Below are 14,320 nucleotides of genomic sequence, written 5' to 3' on the forward strand. Positions count from 1 at the left end.
CTGCATTCACATGTTTCTGCCCGAGGATTTCTATAATATAATATCCATCTCGGGCCTTTTATGCGCTGATCAGCACCTGGGGTCCCCATATCTCTCCAGACATAGCCCATCTCCTGAGCCACATCCTTTTAAATCAGTTTCCAATATTCCCATATTCACCAGGTCTCGCCTGCGAGTTTGCGGGGGGGGGGGGGTGCGCGTCTAATCCAAACAAGTATCCAACATTACACATTTCATATGTAATGGCGCGAATTAGGTTCACCGCACACGACAGCTCCGAGGCACGGCAGGCGCGGAGGAGCCGCGCACGGTTCGTGTTTTGGTTTTATCGCACAGAGCCCGCCGCCCCTCAGGCGGCCCGGCCCTCACAGGCCGCGCCCGCCGCTCCCCCGCGGGCGGCGCATGCGCGGCCATGGCGGCCATGGCGCTGCTGCGGCCCGGCCGGGCCGCCCTGCGGCCAGCGCTGTCACCGCTCCGGGGTAAGGGCACGGCCGCGGCGAGCTCGGAGCACGCACAGGGCTTGCCGGGCGGAGGGGAGGGGAGGGGATGTGTGTCGGTGCCGCACACGGGCAGCTCCCCTTCAGCGCCGCCTCCGTGAGGAAGGGCCGGGGCGCGGCCCTCTGTGGGGATGGGCATCTCGAGCTCATCCCGCGCGGCTCCTGACGGCTTCTCCTCCCCGCCTGGCTCGGTGGCTGTGCACAGCCGCTTTCCTGCGTGTGTCGTGTTGGCTCGAAGCTCTCGGCCCTGCTGGGTGTGGAGGAGCCGGGCGCCCGTTCGCTCCTTGGTGTGAAACCAGGCAAAGCTCCGCCAGGCGCACGGAAAGCTTTGCTGGTGTCCGCCTCTGCCCAAACACTGCCCTTCTTGATGTGTCGCACCCCGTGCTTGTCTGAGCTGTTCAGTTTATTAATTGCCCTTAATTGGACGGGTGAGTCTCATCTAAGGTTGCTCAGTGAGTAAAATTTAATTGCCACTATGGGCGCACGCTTTGTAGCTGCATGAAAGCTTGATTACAGGGGGATTTTGTTGCTGTGTTCTTCTTCTTTTCTGTGTGTTTGTAACAGTAATATTATCAGAATATCTTGGTTATTTGAGTGTGTCTTTAGGTGCTCTGGGACCAGGCCGAGCAGCAGTTCCTGCTGGACTGTGGGTGGTTGCATTAAACCAAGTGTGTCCGAGTCCCGGCCTGGTTCAGGGGTTCCGTGTGGTGGGAAAGTCTCTCCTCCAACCCGTGCTTCCAAAGAAAACTCAGCAGCCTCTTGTAGTTTGGTCTCAAGGCAGTTTATTGCAAGCTATCTAAAAGATTTTCTTCTCTGGTTACTGCGGTTTGGTCAGCAACTCCAGCAGAGGCACACACACACACACCCTGACATCCTCTCTGTCTGCTGTCTTCTTCTCTCCCACCCAGGGCTGCTGCTATCCTTTATATGGTGCATTACATGATAAATGTTTACAGTTTTTCTCCAATACCTACTACCTATATTAAATGGTGCTTTTCTACTCTAAACCCATAAGTGCCAACATCATCAAGAACATGGAGGTAAGGAAGAAGAAAGAGGAGGAACAGAACCAGCCTACATTCCTCCATCTTAAAACTTCTGACCCTCATGTACAAAGTAAAAACCCTGCTGTACAGGTGTTAAAACCCCCTTGTACAGTACTAAAAAATTCTTCCCTCTACTTTGTAACTACTTCTACTATAATACCTAAACTTTTGTGACTCCTTGTTCCACCTGCAAAGTTGGTAAATCGTTCCATGGTTCAAACCCAAAATCTCAGCTGTTTGCAGCTGCCTGCCAGGGTCTCAAATGCCTCCGACCAGGGCCTGGAACCTCCAAAAATGTCTGAGGGACATTTTGAGTTCCAACACAAGTGTGGACACAGTTGAGTGCATTACCTGTCACAGCAGCATTAATCTGTTGCTGCTGGGAGTGGGGAGATCTCAGTGCAGGAGTATTCCCAGAGTTGTTCAGGGAACTTCTTTGGCTTTGATGTGTAATGTAACACTGGTCTCAATCACAGTTTCTGGTGTTCACAGAAGTGCACTTTGATATGAAGAGAATTCCACAGATCAGGCAAGGGTCCTGTTGTCTTCCTGTAGGTATTGCCTTCTGTCTGTAACTTGCTTTTATGAACATTAATACCTGCATTGCACCTTTCAGAAATGTTTCCTGCTCTTACCAAGGTCTTTCCTAAAATCAGGAGGGGAAATTACTGGATAGCTGCTGATGGTTTTGTCTGTCTAAAGAGAAATCTGAGAGGGTGACTACATTGAGCTTTGCTTACGGGTTTGCTGCAGTGGTTGCTTTAGGGGTTTGCATTATTCAGGTTAGGATTGCTGCTGGTGCTTCCATTAACTTGTTAAATGGAAGAATAGTTTGTGAAATAGCTAAGACAGTTCTGTCTTCTGGCTGCAGCTGGAGCCCTGCCAGTGCCAAAGTAATTTGAAGACACCTCCAGAGTGCTGCAGCATGGAAGACAAGTGGCTTCAGAGATGGCTATCAGGGCTTAAGGGGGAGAAAAATATTTCCAGTTACTTTTCTTTTAAATTTAGGGCTTGGTTCTTCTCCTACTGACACTTGCACTCTACTGGCCCTGAAGAAGTGACTGGCTTAGTCAAAGACACTCATGAATCAGAAGCCACAGTGTGGATGTGTCTTAATACCTTCACTGTGGAAGTCATTCACCTTTATAAACAGCTCATGCCTCAGTAGGATAAAGAACTGCCTCATTGTTTGAGGAGCAATTTAATGGTTTTAATCTATAGTTCAAATGATGCCATTTCTGTTGGACTGTAGGAAAGTTCTGAATGTTAGCTGCACTCTGTATCTGTTATGTATCCACACTTACTCATGCACATCCAAGTTTAACAAACCAACCCCCAAAAACCTTTTCTATGTAATCTCTGATAGTGACAAGACAGAATTCAAGGCTGCAGGACAGTTAAGTGGTGTGATACTGTCAGGCTTGGGCTTTGCACTATTTATCCACCCCTAGGAAGCCCTGAGGCTTTATTTTGGGTTACATAGTTTCTTTGCCCCCTGCTGAAGCCAGTGATCTTTTAATCTAAGAATTAAGAGTGTCAAAGTGTTAGAAGACTTGACCAAGCTTTCAGTTTAACAAATTACCTTCCTGAGCTGGATAATAGAGTGGATTAAATCTCCTTAACAGTTCTCTACAAATTACTTGTCCTCACCTGCAGTAGAGGTAAAACTGACTGCTAAAATTAGATTAAGTCCTGTAGCAGCTGTTGAGATTCAGCAGAATTATTAATTAGTTAGCATTTCCTATGTTAATTTCTATGTTTGATGTTATTCATTTCATTTGGTTTAAACAATGCTTATGTTGTTTCATGCTAATGATGAAAAAGTTGGTCACAAGATTCTTTCCCAGTTCTTGATTATGAACTTGCCCCTATATCTCCATATATTGTGTGGATCCAGGGCTTTGATAAAATGCAGTTTTTCCTTCAGTTTTAATTCTAATGAAAAATTTGTCACCTCATGTACTTGTAAACTTACATTGCACAGAGTACACTAGTCTCAAAATTATGCTTTTTGAAAATAAAAGTTTAAACTATGCAGATATTAAATGGGAAGGTTTTTTGGTGAAGTGAGTAAATGTACTCAAGATGGTATGAAACATGAGGACTGATGAAGTCTAGGAAGCCTGAGAGTTTGTTTTCAGTCAGCCACATCACTAATTGCTGAATGAACTCTCTAGGTGATTGGCATTTAATGATTTGAGACTGAATCACAATAAACTTTGTCTTTCAGGTTCATCAGTACTTGTCAGTCATTAAAGACTATAGGAGACAAAATACCTTATTTTCACGTATTGTGCCCATATTTGTCAGACCCTGGGTTTATAAAAGCTTGCATTTCTGCCAAGGTTGTCATGATGATTGTACTAAATAGCTCCTCTTACCAGTTTGCAGGCTGAAGTCATCAGTCAGCTTTCTCACTCGGCCAGATCGACCAAATATCGCTTATCAGAAACTAAAAGGGAGGAATCCAGGGGTTATTTTCCTTCCAGGCTTCAATTCAAATATGAATGGTCAGAAAGCAACTGCCCTCGAAGATTTCTGCAAATCATTAGGTCATGCCTTCATCAGGTACAAAAAGGAGAATTGTTCTTGAGAAAATGAAACTAGTCTCATGTGTTGTGGGGAGGGGTTTTAACACAAATATGTGAACTTTGGCATTTGGATTAGGATGCTCCCTGTGCTAAGGTAGCTCATATACAAGATAAGAAGTCTTCTGTTTCCAAATACAGGATTTCTGTCAGTAGAGAGACTGAGGTAAATCAGGAGAATGTATTCTGAAAGTAATTCAGAAAATTCTCCCAATTTTCTGTAGTATACCACTGCTACATGTTCCAACCAGGCTGTAGGCACAACAATTAGAAATTAAGGACCTGGAGTTCTGTTTTTTAAGTTACCACTATAAGCAGTGTCCTTACGTGCCAAGTCTGTTTAAGTTTCCCTTTGTCTTCTGTGGGTTTAGAAGCTCATGGCCCTGCTTGGTGATGCTGTCCTTTGATAGATGAGATTGAATGCTGTCTGTCTGAATGTGTCATAAGTCTTTGTGTTTGGGTTCAGTGTTTGAAAGAGTTTTTACATTTTAAAAATACCTTCAAAATTCAAGTGTCTGAGGGGTTTTTTTTGTCTGTAAGGGAATTTTTTTGTCTATTCTTGTAAATTATGATGTTATCTCAAACAATAGAGAATGCTGCATAACTTAGTTGTGTTTGTTGTATTTAAATTGTTTTTATGTGATTTCTGGTCCTAGTGATAAACAGGACCAAGTAAGAAAATATTCACTGTGGTATCTTGTTCCCTGCTGATTTGATTATACAGTAGTATTTAGTTAGTGTCTGTGTTGCTGTAGACAGTACTTTAACTTTCGTGTTGATGGTTATTTTTTCAGATTTGACTATACAGGATGTGGAAGTTCACATGGTAAATTTGAAGAGTGTACAATTGGGAAGTGGAGAAAAGATGTTCTGAGTATACTGGATGAACTTACAGATGGACCACAGGTTATATTTTATTTTTTAAATATAGAATGCTGTTTTTCCCTCAGGGTAGAACCTTGATCAAAAATATGCCATAATAGCTCTGGTCAGCAGCAGCTTTTGCTGAACAGCTGACACCTGCTCACTTCCAAGCTGAATCATTTGAGATGTCATATTCATATGAGCTCTTTTGCAGGCAGGTAGGTGACAAAATCATGGAAGTATGGGTTGGCAGGACCTCCTGGAGGTTGTTTATTAGAATCTTCTGCTCAGAGCAGGGCTGTTGTCCCAGAGAGCCTGAGAAAGCCTCATGGTGGAGGTGCTACCTGACAGGGGACAGGGAATTGTTCCTGTGTAGTGTGGCCCTGTTAATGAAAAAGTGTGTCACTGTCCCCTGCTTCTGCATTAATTAAAGGATTTGCAGGAAGATTACAAGATATGCCATATGATCAAAGAGCTTTAAAAAACAGGCAGAGAAGGAGCAGTTGATTTCTTCAGTTACTTTAGAAATTTCTGTGAGAAACTTGGAATCTCCTACAACCTAGAAATACCTAATATTGTGTTCAAAACTATTTTATATTATGAATTGCTTTTGTTTACTCCTTTCTCTGCACTGATTCTTTTATCACGTGCATTTATCTTGAGAAGGAAACATAAAAGTATGCATATGATACTGAATTGTTTCAACTCTCATTTTGTTTACAGTGTTTCAGTCTCAGCAATAACCAGCCATGCCAAACAGAATAATAAATACCAGATCTTGTGGTGCTTACTCAGGCAAAATTTCCACTGGAGCTGACAGCAGTTCTGCCTGGGTAAGGACAGCAGGATTATGCCCAAGGTTTAAATAGTTAAACCAAGTGAACAGTGATATTTTGTGCAAGAAGAAAAAAATCTATTAGCCATTTCCTGTAAAACACTGTATTTTCTTTCTTTCTTTTTTTTTTTTTTTTTATTTTAATTTTCTTTTCCAGATTCTGGTGGGCTCAAGCATGGGTGGATGGCTGATGCTTCATGCTGCAATAGCACGTCCAGATAAAGTAGCTGCTCTGGTTGGAGTAGCTGTAGCAGCAGATCACGTTGTAACAACTTTTAAGAGGCTTCCTATTGAGGTAAATGTTGATGGTTGGCTTTTGTGAAGTCTAGAAATCTTACCAAAAATTTAAGAAATAATGTTATTTACACTGTACTTTTCCTGTAAATTTTAGGGTAAGTTTTCTGTGTTTGATTAATGTAAGCTTGCAGTATGAGACTAGTGTGAGCACTAGCCAGAGTGTGCCTATATTACTGTGGTTTAGAGGATGTGAAGTTAGATCCCTGCTTTTTGCAGTCCATTGGATTTCAGTGTTGAATATCTTATATTTGCATTGGAATTGGATCCTTGTGCTTGGAAGGATGGAGAAGTAGCCACTAAAGTAATTGAGGTGTCACTGGATGAAATGCATACAACACAGGTTGTGTGCATAGAAAGGAAATTTTTCAGATTACTGTGTTTGTAAAGATTCAGGTAGTGGGAACTACCCTTCTGAGATTCTTCCTTGATGGTAATAATGTCTAGTCTTCAGGAAAGCAAATGACTTGTTACATGGCAATAAATAATGTGTGCCTGAGAATAATGAAAATATTTTCCCAATTTGTTTGGGTTTTTCTAAGGTACTTCATAGTGTCAGTATTTCTATTTAGGACTCAGAATCTCAAAATACTTAAAAATCTAGAAATATAGTATTTAGAGACACCTACTGTGGCAAAGACTGAAAAGACTCATCACTGGGCAGTGTCTTTTCCCTAGGATTTCCCCTTGTCTGAGGATCAGTTAACTGACTGAAGCCAAGGAGATTTACTGATCATGATGGCTATACATCTTTTTCTTTTCTGATAGATTCTGGCTAAGAAATTTAATTTCACTGGTGAATTTTAAGTAGATTAATTTGCAGGAGAGGTTTGGAGAGCACCTTTTGTGACATGGTAGGGGATTTGTCCTCTCGGATGCTGTAAAGAGAATGGGAGTAGACTTTTGATAATAAAAATCAACAAGGTGAAACTCTGTGCTTGGGGGAGTTTTACTGCTTTTAGAAGAGAAATAAGTTGAGGTACTCTTAAGTACTCCTAACATGTGTTTTGTCTATTCTTTGCTCTCTTTTTATATAGGCACAAAAAGAAATAGAACAAAAGGGTGAATGGAAGTATCAAACAAAGCACAATGAGGAAGGCTATTACTCCTTGACCTATGACTTCATCAGAGAAGCAGAAAATCACTGTGTGCTGAATAGTCCTATTCCTGTAACATGTCCCATACGCCTTATCCATGGCATGAGGGATGGGGATGTCCCCTGGGAGATCTCTATGCAAGTTGCTGACCGTGTTTTGAGCAAGGACGTGGATGTTATCCTCCGCAAAATCGGCCAGCACCGCATGAGTGACAAGGAGGATACAAAGCTCCTTGTGAATACTGTTGATGATCTAATTGACAAGCTGTCAACAGTAGCATAAGCTGAAGAGTAGCATTAGTGCATGAACTCTACACCTGACTTTTTTCCTTGAGTAACAGAAGCCTTGTTCTTACCCAGGTGGTGGCAGGCCTGTGACTGTCACAGTAGGAACTGAGCTTTATCTGCTGTTTCCTTACCTCTGTTTCGTAAATACAGGTATTATATTATTGCTGCATTTGCACACAGTCCAAAGTGTGAAGGAGTGCTGCTATTCTGTTCAGAACCTCTCCTTCACCACTTTACCCATTCTTTTCACAAATTTCCTACAATTTTGTACTGACACGTTGATTACTTTTTGTTGCTATTGGCCTGTACAGTAAAATTTTATTTTCACATCTTTGATACCTGTTACTGTCCTTTCACTGTAACATCATTGTATCTTATGTCTGAAACCATCTGTGCAAGGCAAAATACAACTTACGTGTTTACTGAAGTTAGTTATTAGAATAGTGAGTACCATGAAACGCAATAAACAGATTTCAGATAAATGATTATTTTGTTTTGAAATGCTGTTAAAACGTGGAAGGCACACCCTGATGGTGTGCTTGGGGTACTACATAGGGAAGAATTTGACTTCTAAGAATGCAAGGCCTCAAAGCCTTAAGAGCTCTTTATCTGTGCTTATCAGGAGGAGGTGTGTCATCTTCTCCAGGCTGCCATCTGTCGTTCATTTCTGGGCCTACTGTTAAGGAAACAATAAATAATCGTGGTGTAAACTGAAACTGGATCAATAAGGTGACTTTAATAGTAACATCTTCAAAGTGGGAAGTATGGTGCCACAGAGCACTTTTGTCACTTTCCCATGACTTGAGAGCTGTGGATTGCTGGGGGCAGTGTCTTCTTCAGCTGCATGAGTCCAACCCTGAGAAGTTGTAAATAGAACTTGATAGTTGAATAAGTCTTATAATGCAAATCCACAAAATTTAATAGGAAATTGTTTTAATTGCAAATATGACTGTTATCTGGGTTTTATACAGATATACAGTGCCATACATACACTTGAGAGAAAGGCTGGAATTAGTTCAGGCTGGCCTGAATGTGTAACAGCAGTCAAAAGCATATAATTGTTTCTGGGTTTGTTATTTGAAGTAGTAAATTACATCACTATTGTTACCTTAAAAGACTAGAGCTGCTGGGGGTAAGGTATTTCTAGAGAGTTTGTCATTTTCAGTTTTAGCTGTGTCAGTAGAAGTGTGCTGAACAGGGCTTTGCTGAGGTAGTGGGTTTTAATTAAAAAAAAAAACAACATCACAAACAAGTAACAAAAGTTATAAAAAACCACAACAATGACAAAACTAAAATTTCAGTTGAGTTCCGGTGAAGTACAGGAACTCAAGTTCCTGAAGTTCCTGTTGAAGTCCTGTGAAGATCTATTTAGGCTTACAAAAAACAAGCTGTGATGTAAAAAATAAAAAAAAATAATTTTGGTATAAGTAAAAAAAGATGACTCTTGTTTTGATGCAGATTTTCTATTTCAAGTGTACTAATTCCCTAACTCAGTCATAGAATGGTTTGGATTGGAAGGAACCTTAAAGATCATCTGGTTCCAACCACTATATCAGGTTACTCAGAGCCCCATCCAACCTGGCCTTGAACACTTCCAGCAACAGGGCATCCACAGCTCCTACAGGCAACTTGTTCCAGTGCCTCACAACAAAGAATTTTCCCCTAATTATCTGATCTAAACCTACTCTCTAAGTCTGAACCCATTCTTCCCCTTGTTCTGTCACAACATGCTCTTAATAAATAGTCTCTATCCAGCTCAAGATCTAGATTGGGATAATTGCTTGAGGAAATCAGAACATTTCATGAAATCTTGTTCCCAAGTATTTCTGGCATAGACTGTTCTTCTGTTTGTATGACTATGCAGTTCACTTTAGCTTTAAAATCTCTGAAGTATGTTTCTGACTTTTGAGAAACTTAATGCAAATGGCATTCCTGGAATTGAGGCTGTGTTCATGTTCATGTACTGTTAAGCAGTTGTCATCTTTATATGTGTTTGTATGACTTGAATCTGATTATACCTAAAAAACAGATTTTGTGGGTTTTAAAGATGCAGTCAAATCAAAATTATTTCAGAACTGCCCTTAGTCACGATAGGTTTTTAAATCCAGTTTTGTCTCATCTTAGATTGGTTTGGCTTGTAATGGAAGATGAGGCTGAAACAAGTGGACTGCAGTAATTCCAAAATAATTAATTTTAATTAATGCCAAGAGTTGCCAGTTGTAATTTATATACTTTTTCTTCACATATATTAATGTTACTTCAGTGACTGAAAAGTTTTGAGCTTTTTTTTTTCCATAGGTAGTTATACCTGTAAACGTTTAATTTAATATTTTGGACAGGGAGAAGGGTTTTTGTGCCTGCATAATCTGTAGCTGTGTATTCCTCTTGAAAGAGTTGCATTGTATTCGTGCTTCATGTTAGCCTTTATTAAATAATTGACTTTTTTACAGGTAAGATGTCTGTTGCAGTGCCTTAGAGCAAGAGAGGTGAAGGCAAATATGAAGTGGAGCAGTTGTGTAAAGAATTTTCAGGAGGGTTTTTTTCCCTGTTTGCTGTTGCTGTTTTGTGTTGTTGCCCCCTCCATTATTCTGCTGTAATAACGTGAGTGTAACAGGGTTGGCATAATTTTTGGGAATACAAAACTGCAGCATCAGTTGCTGAAACCACAGCATTACTGAAAACTTACTCCTAGGGGTGTGGTTTTTGTTGCCACTTGTCTTGTAGTCCTGTTTTCCTTCTCAGGGATAGCAGGGGTAGCATTTACACTACAGGTACACCCAAAGTTTGTTACATATGGCCTAAATGCAAAGGCAGAGATGATACTTTCTTCACAAAGGCAATATTCCAGGTAGTGTTTTGAAATTCAGGGAATGCTAGCATCCTTCTCTCTACATTCACTTTTTGTAAATCTGGTTTCCTTAAATATGAAGAGGTAGACCTTGTGCAGACAGACCTTCTTCTCTGACTTTGCTGTAGTAATTCCATTGATATTTATCTTTGCAAGCATAAGCATTTTCCCTATGTTCATGCTGGAAATTACCAGAGTTTTGACTGCTGGCAACTTTGCATGTTCAGATGCCTGAAAGAAGGGATAGTGATAACTAGAGAGATTTACATCCTACCTCTGAGCAGCTGTTGATCTACCACGAAATTTTGACAACCTCAAATAATGTGGTATTCACATATTACAGTGTCATTCCAAATTGGTAATTTTTGTCCTCTGCATTAATGCCTGGGGCATTGCTTTTTTCTTTGCCAGTAGATGCCTACATAGTGATTACTTTCAGTATTAGTTGTGTTTAAAAACTAGTATTTCATTCCTCTGGAGAGGTACTGTAATAAAATAGGATATTGCACACTGGAAAGCTCTGCATGATGCAGATTTTTAAAATCCCTTGTAATGAATTGTGTTGTGTTTTGTTTTTTTTTCTTTTTTTAACAGACTGCTGATTTGTTGACAAATGCAAAGCATTTTGTGAACATACAATGTATATTTCCTCAACAATAAGCTTGATTTGCATGAAATAATCAGTTTCTAAAGCTTACTCAACTTCTTTCCTAATAAACAAGTGCTCTTACTCTGTTTATATTGAGCTGTACTTCCATGGTTTTAGATACATGTATTTTTATCTTGTTACATATTCTACTTGTTTTGTCTCTCCTCTTGTTTGGCTTTGTATTACACACCATCTGGTTTGCTTTTTGTTGTTGTTTTGGGGGGTTTTTTGACTTAATTGGTGTTTAGTGTTTCATGTAGTTTCTGTTTAGCTAAGCTGTTTTCTCTTGCATCAACACTAAATGCAAAAAAGTGTTCACAAAAAAGCGTGGCTGGATAGGCTTTAGAAGAATCACCTCCTGCTGTTTCATTTTTATGTTAATTTTGGTTACATGCTCTCTTGGACATGCTGTTATTCAGTGGGGCTAAAAGATTTATGGTACCATACTTTTCATATCAAATTAAAACGTGCTTAGAGAGAAATATTCAACGGGTGACTTGTCTGCAGCTGCCCAGCTATCTACAGTGCTCCAGTCAGGATGCAATACAGAGCTGTAACATCTTCTGAAGCAGTGCAGTTTCTACATTAGGTTTGTGCTTGTAATTTCTTTCTCCTCTGGCAGGAAAGAAACCCAAACAAGTGGGAGGGAAAATCATGTTCTGGGGAACAATGAGATATCAACTTATTTTCTAAGCTACTCAGTAGTGCTGTTGCAAAAAGACCTACCTTAGCCTTTCACATTTTTTTAGTTTTCTTAAATGCTGAAAAGTTAAGTTATACTAAAGGTTTCCAGCGAAATAGAAGAGGGTTCTCTGTTTGTCCTGTCTCTGAGATGAGCAATCTCTCTGCTTCATGTTGATGACCAAATTCATTAAGATCTGTATGAATGTAAAGTTTCACCAAGGCTTGGTGAAAATTCATCAGCTGTGTAAGGAATGCAGACAGAAATACCAAACATCAGTGTGCATTCTCACTCTTCTAAGTTTGTTCTCAAGCCCAGCAGGGACAGGAAGGGCAGAGGGAACTCAGCCATTATATTAAAGACCAGCCAGCTTGCTGAGGATGAGGTTTTAATGCCCCTGTCATTGGCACTTGGCTCCTAGCAGGTATTTTCTAAGGGAAGATTTTACTGTTGAGAAAGAGAGGCAGAGATGAAGATCTCAGATGCTCTGCTCATAGATTTACTGCTTGTTGGTCAGTTTTTATAGCTCACATTTGCTTTGTGACTGTAGCACCTCATCTCTCTTCAATATGTATTTGCCTAGAACAGAAAAATGTTACAGCCTTTGTCACCTAATATGTAAAAGGAGTTACTGCAGTCTGGTTGTAGGCTTGACCTTTATTTCTTTTTCAAGTCCTGCATATATATGTTATGTGGTCCAGTGCTTCTTTTCCATTAAAGAGAAATGGGCACCCTCTATATGATGCAGTAATTGCAGCTCACAGGTAGACACATTTTCAACCTCCTACAGTCTCTCGATTTGTGTCTGGCAAGGAGCTTCAGGCAGCTCTGCATTTATATTTGGACGGAAAAGCAAATGACCATGCCTAAAACTTCCAGTCATTTGGTTCTGAAATTAAAAACACATATTTGAAATCTTTCGAGGCGAGCACGTGAAAGGTTGTGCTCTTTTTGGGCCTTCTGATCTGCACCATGCTGTCCACTTGCCTCCCACTTGGCAACATGAGAAGGTCACTGCTGCCTGCTGGGGTGGGAGCAGGTGCTCTGTCAGTGGTAAAGTCTGCTGAACAGCAGCACCCTTAGGGATTGGCGTGATGCAAGTGGGCTGCCCAGACTGTAGCCTGGGAAAAGCATTCCCTGAAACCTGCCTAGGATCAGATCTCGACCATACAAGTTGGGTTTGGGGTTTAATTGATTATGGCTTGCTGGCAGAAAGTGTGCCAGAATGTGCTAGTCCTTGGGACAGTACCTCTTGAAAAAGTTCCTTAGAGCAAAGCTAAATCCCTAACCATAAAAGTACCATTTATATAGTTAGAGGATTTGATCTTTTAGGGGGTTTTTGTTTGTAAATTCTGCTGTCTGTTTTGACCTCTATTTCAGTAAAATAAAGTTGTTAATTTATGTTCTACTCTGAATGTGCATTGCAATGTATCATTTTCAAACCAAAGTTGTTCTCAGGAGGTGCTGTTCTAGCTGGAATACATTGAAAGCTATTGAGTTACCCTGGATCTACACATGGTTAATACCAGTTGGTCAATGCTCAGTATCTACATGGTCAATATCTACACTAGTTAATATCAGTTGTTGGGTTTGGCAGCATTTATTTATAGGCTTACAAAGATTTATTTAAATTTATAGGATAATACTGTGATTATCTGGGAGCATAAGTGGAGTCATGGTGCTTACAGGCATGAAATGCTTCTGCAATTATTCAAGCTTCAGCCCTAGTTTTCAGTCATAAATTCTAGTCTCGTGTTACCAAGAAAAATAAGAGGACAAAATCTATTAGTAGCAGTACTGTAAAAGCTCTAATTTTCAGTCTTCCAGTTACTGGAATCACAATTTAAATTTACTTTACTCTTCCACTCCTTTTTATGAAGAGTAATTGTCAGAACTGGATGTGATATTCCCATTGCTGTTGGTGCACCTCCCATATTTTATTCAGCCAAGCCCTTCAACCACAGTGTCTTACCCAACATCTTCATTGTCCTCTGCATTATTTTTTTACATCTGTTTTGTCATAGGACAGAGTGCTGCATTCTTAAAAGTACTTTTTCAATGATGGCTGGACTTTGGCTGCAATAAGACACTTTTTGTTTGCTTTCACATAGACTGCTTTCAAAGAAGTTTATCTTTTTTGCTTATTCACATGAGGTGGGATCTTCTTAGGAGCGGGGGGCTTTTCATTAATTTCTAATAAAATTAACTAGTTCAGGCCTGGGAACATATTCTTGTACAAACTGAATAAAATATACACCATCATTAATGTTTTTTCAGTTACAGTCATATTATAGGATCTACTAGTTAGCCAGCTTTAATCTCTCTAATGTGTCATGTTGCTTCAGAATTGGTTTAGTTCCCTAATCAACATGTCATGGAGTAGCCAACTCTAATATATTACAGAGCATTTAGTAAATTGCATCAACATTATCGCTTAAAAAAATTATTCCGTTGTTTTCCCCAGGATTGATGGCACAGAAAGCAGGCTTACGATTTGTTTCATGGTACTTTGGAAAATATTGGTGGGGAGCTGGCATTTTTCCAATCCTCTGCAGTTTCCCAGTTTTTCAAAGCCTTATTAAAAATTGATATTGATGGGCAAGCTTTTCAGCTTTCCCAGTGTGGAAAAGCCC

General features: G+C 40.2%; 1 protein-coding gene across 2 annotated transcripts; it reads left to right on the forward strand.

Annotated features, from left to right (window-relative positions):
• Positions 1 to 402: 402 nt before the first annotated feature.
• ABHD10 (abhydrolase domain containing 10, depalmitoylase) lies at positions 403 to 13,102 on the forward strand. 2 transcript variants are annotated; one of them, XM_021535381.4, is made up of 5 exons: positions 403 to 925; positions 3,928 to 4,111; positions 4,926 to 5,037; positions 5,988 to 6,125; positions 7,162 to 13,102. In XM_021535381.4, exons 1-5 carry the CDS (start codon positions 865 to 867, stop codon positions 7,501 to 7,503), a joined length of 837 nt encoding a protein of 278 aa, XP_021391056.2. In that variant the 5' UTR covers positions 403 to 864; the 3' UTR covers positions 7,504 to 13,102. The 2 variants fall into 2 exon arrangements, with proteins under 2 accessions (XP_021391056.2, XP_021391055.3); XM_021535380.3 differs by having other exon boundaries at positions 403 to 479.
• Positions 13,103 to 14,320: the final 1,218 nt, after the last annotated feature.

The sequence above is a fragment of the Lonchura striata genome, chromosome 1 (genome assembly GCF_050655825.1).
Source record: "Lonchura striata isolate lonStrDom1 chromosome 1, ASM5065582v1, whole genome shotgun sequence".
NCBI lineage: Eukaryota > Metazoa > Chordata > Aves > Passeriformes > Estrildidae > Lonchura > Lonchura striata.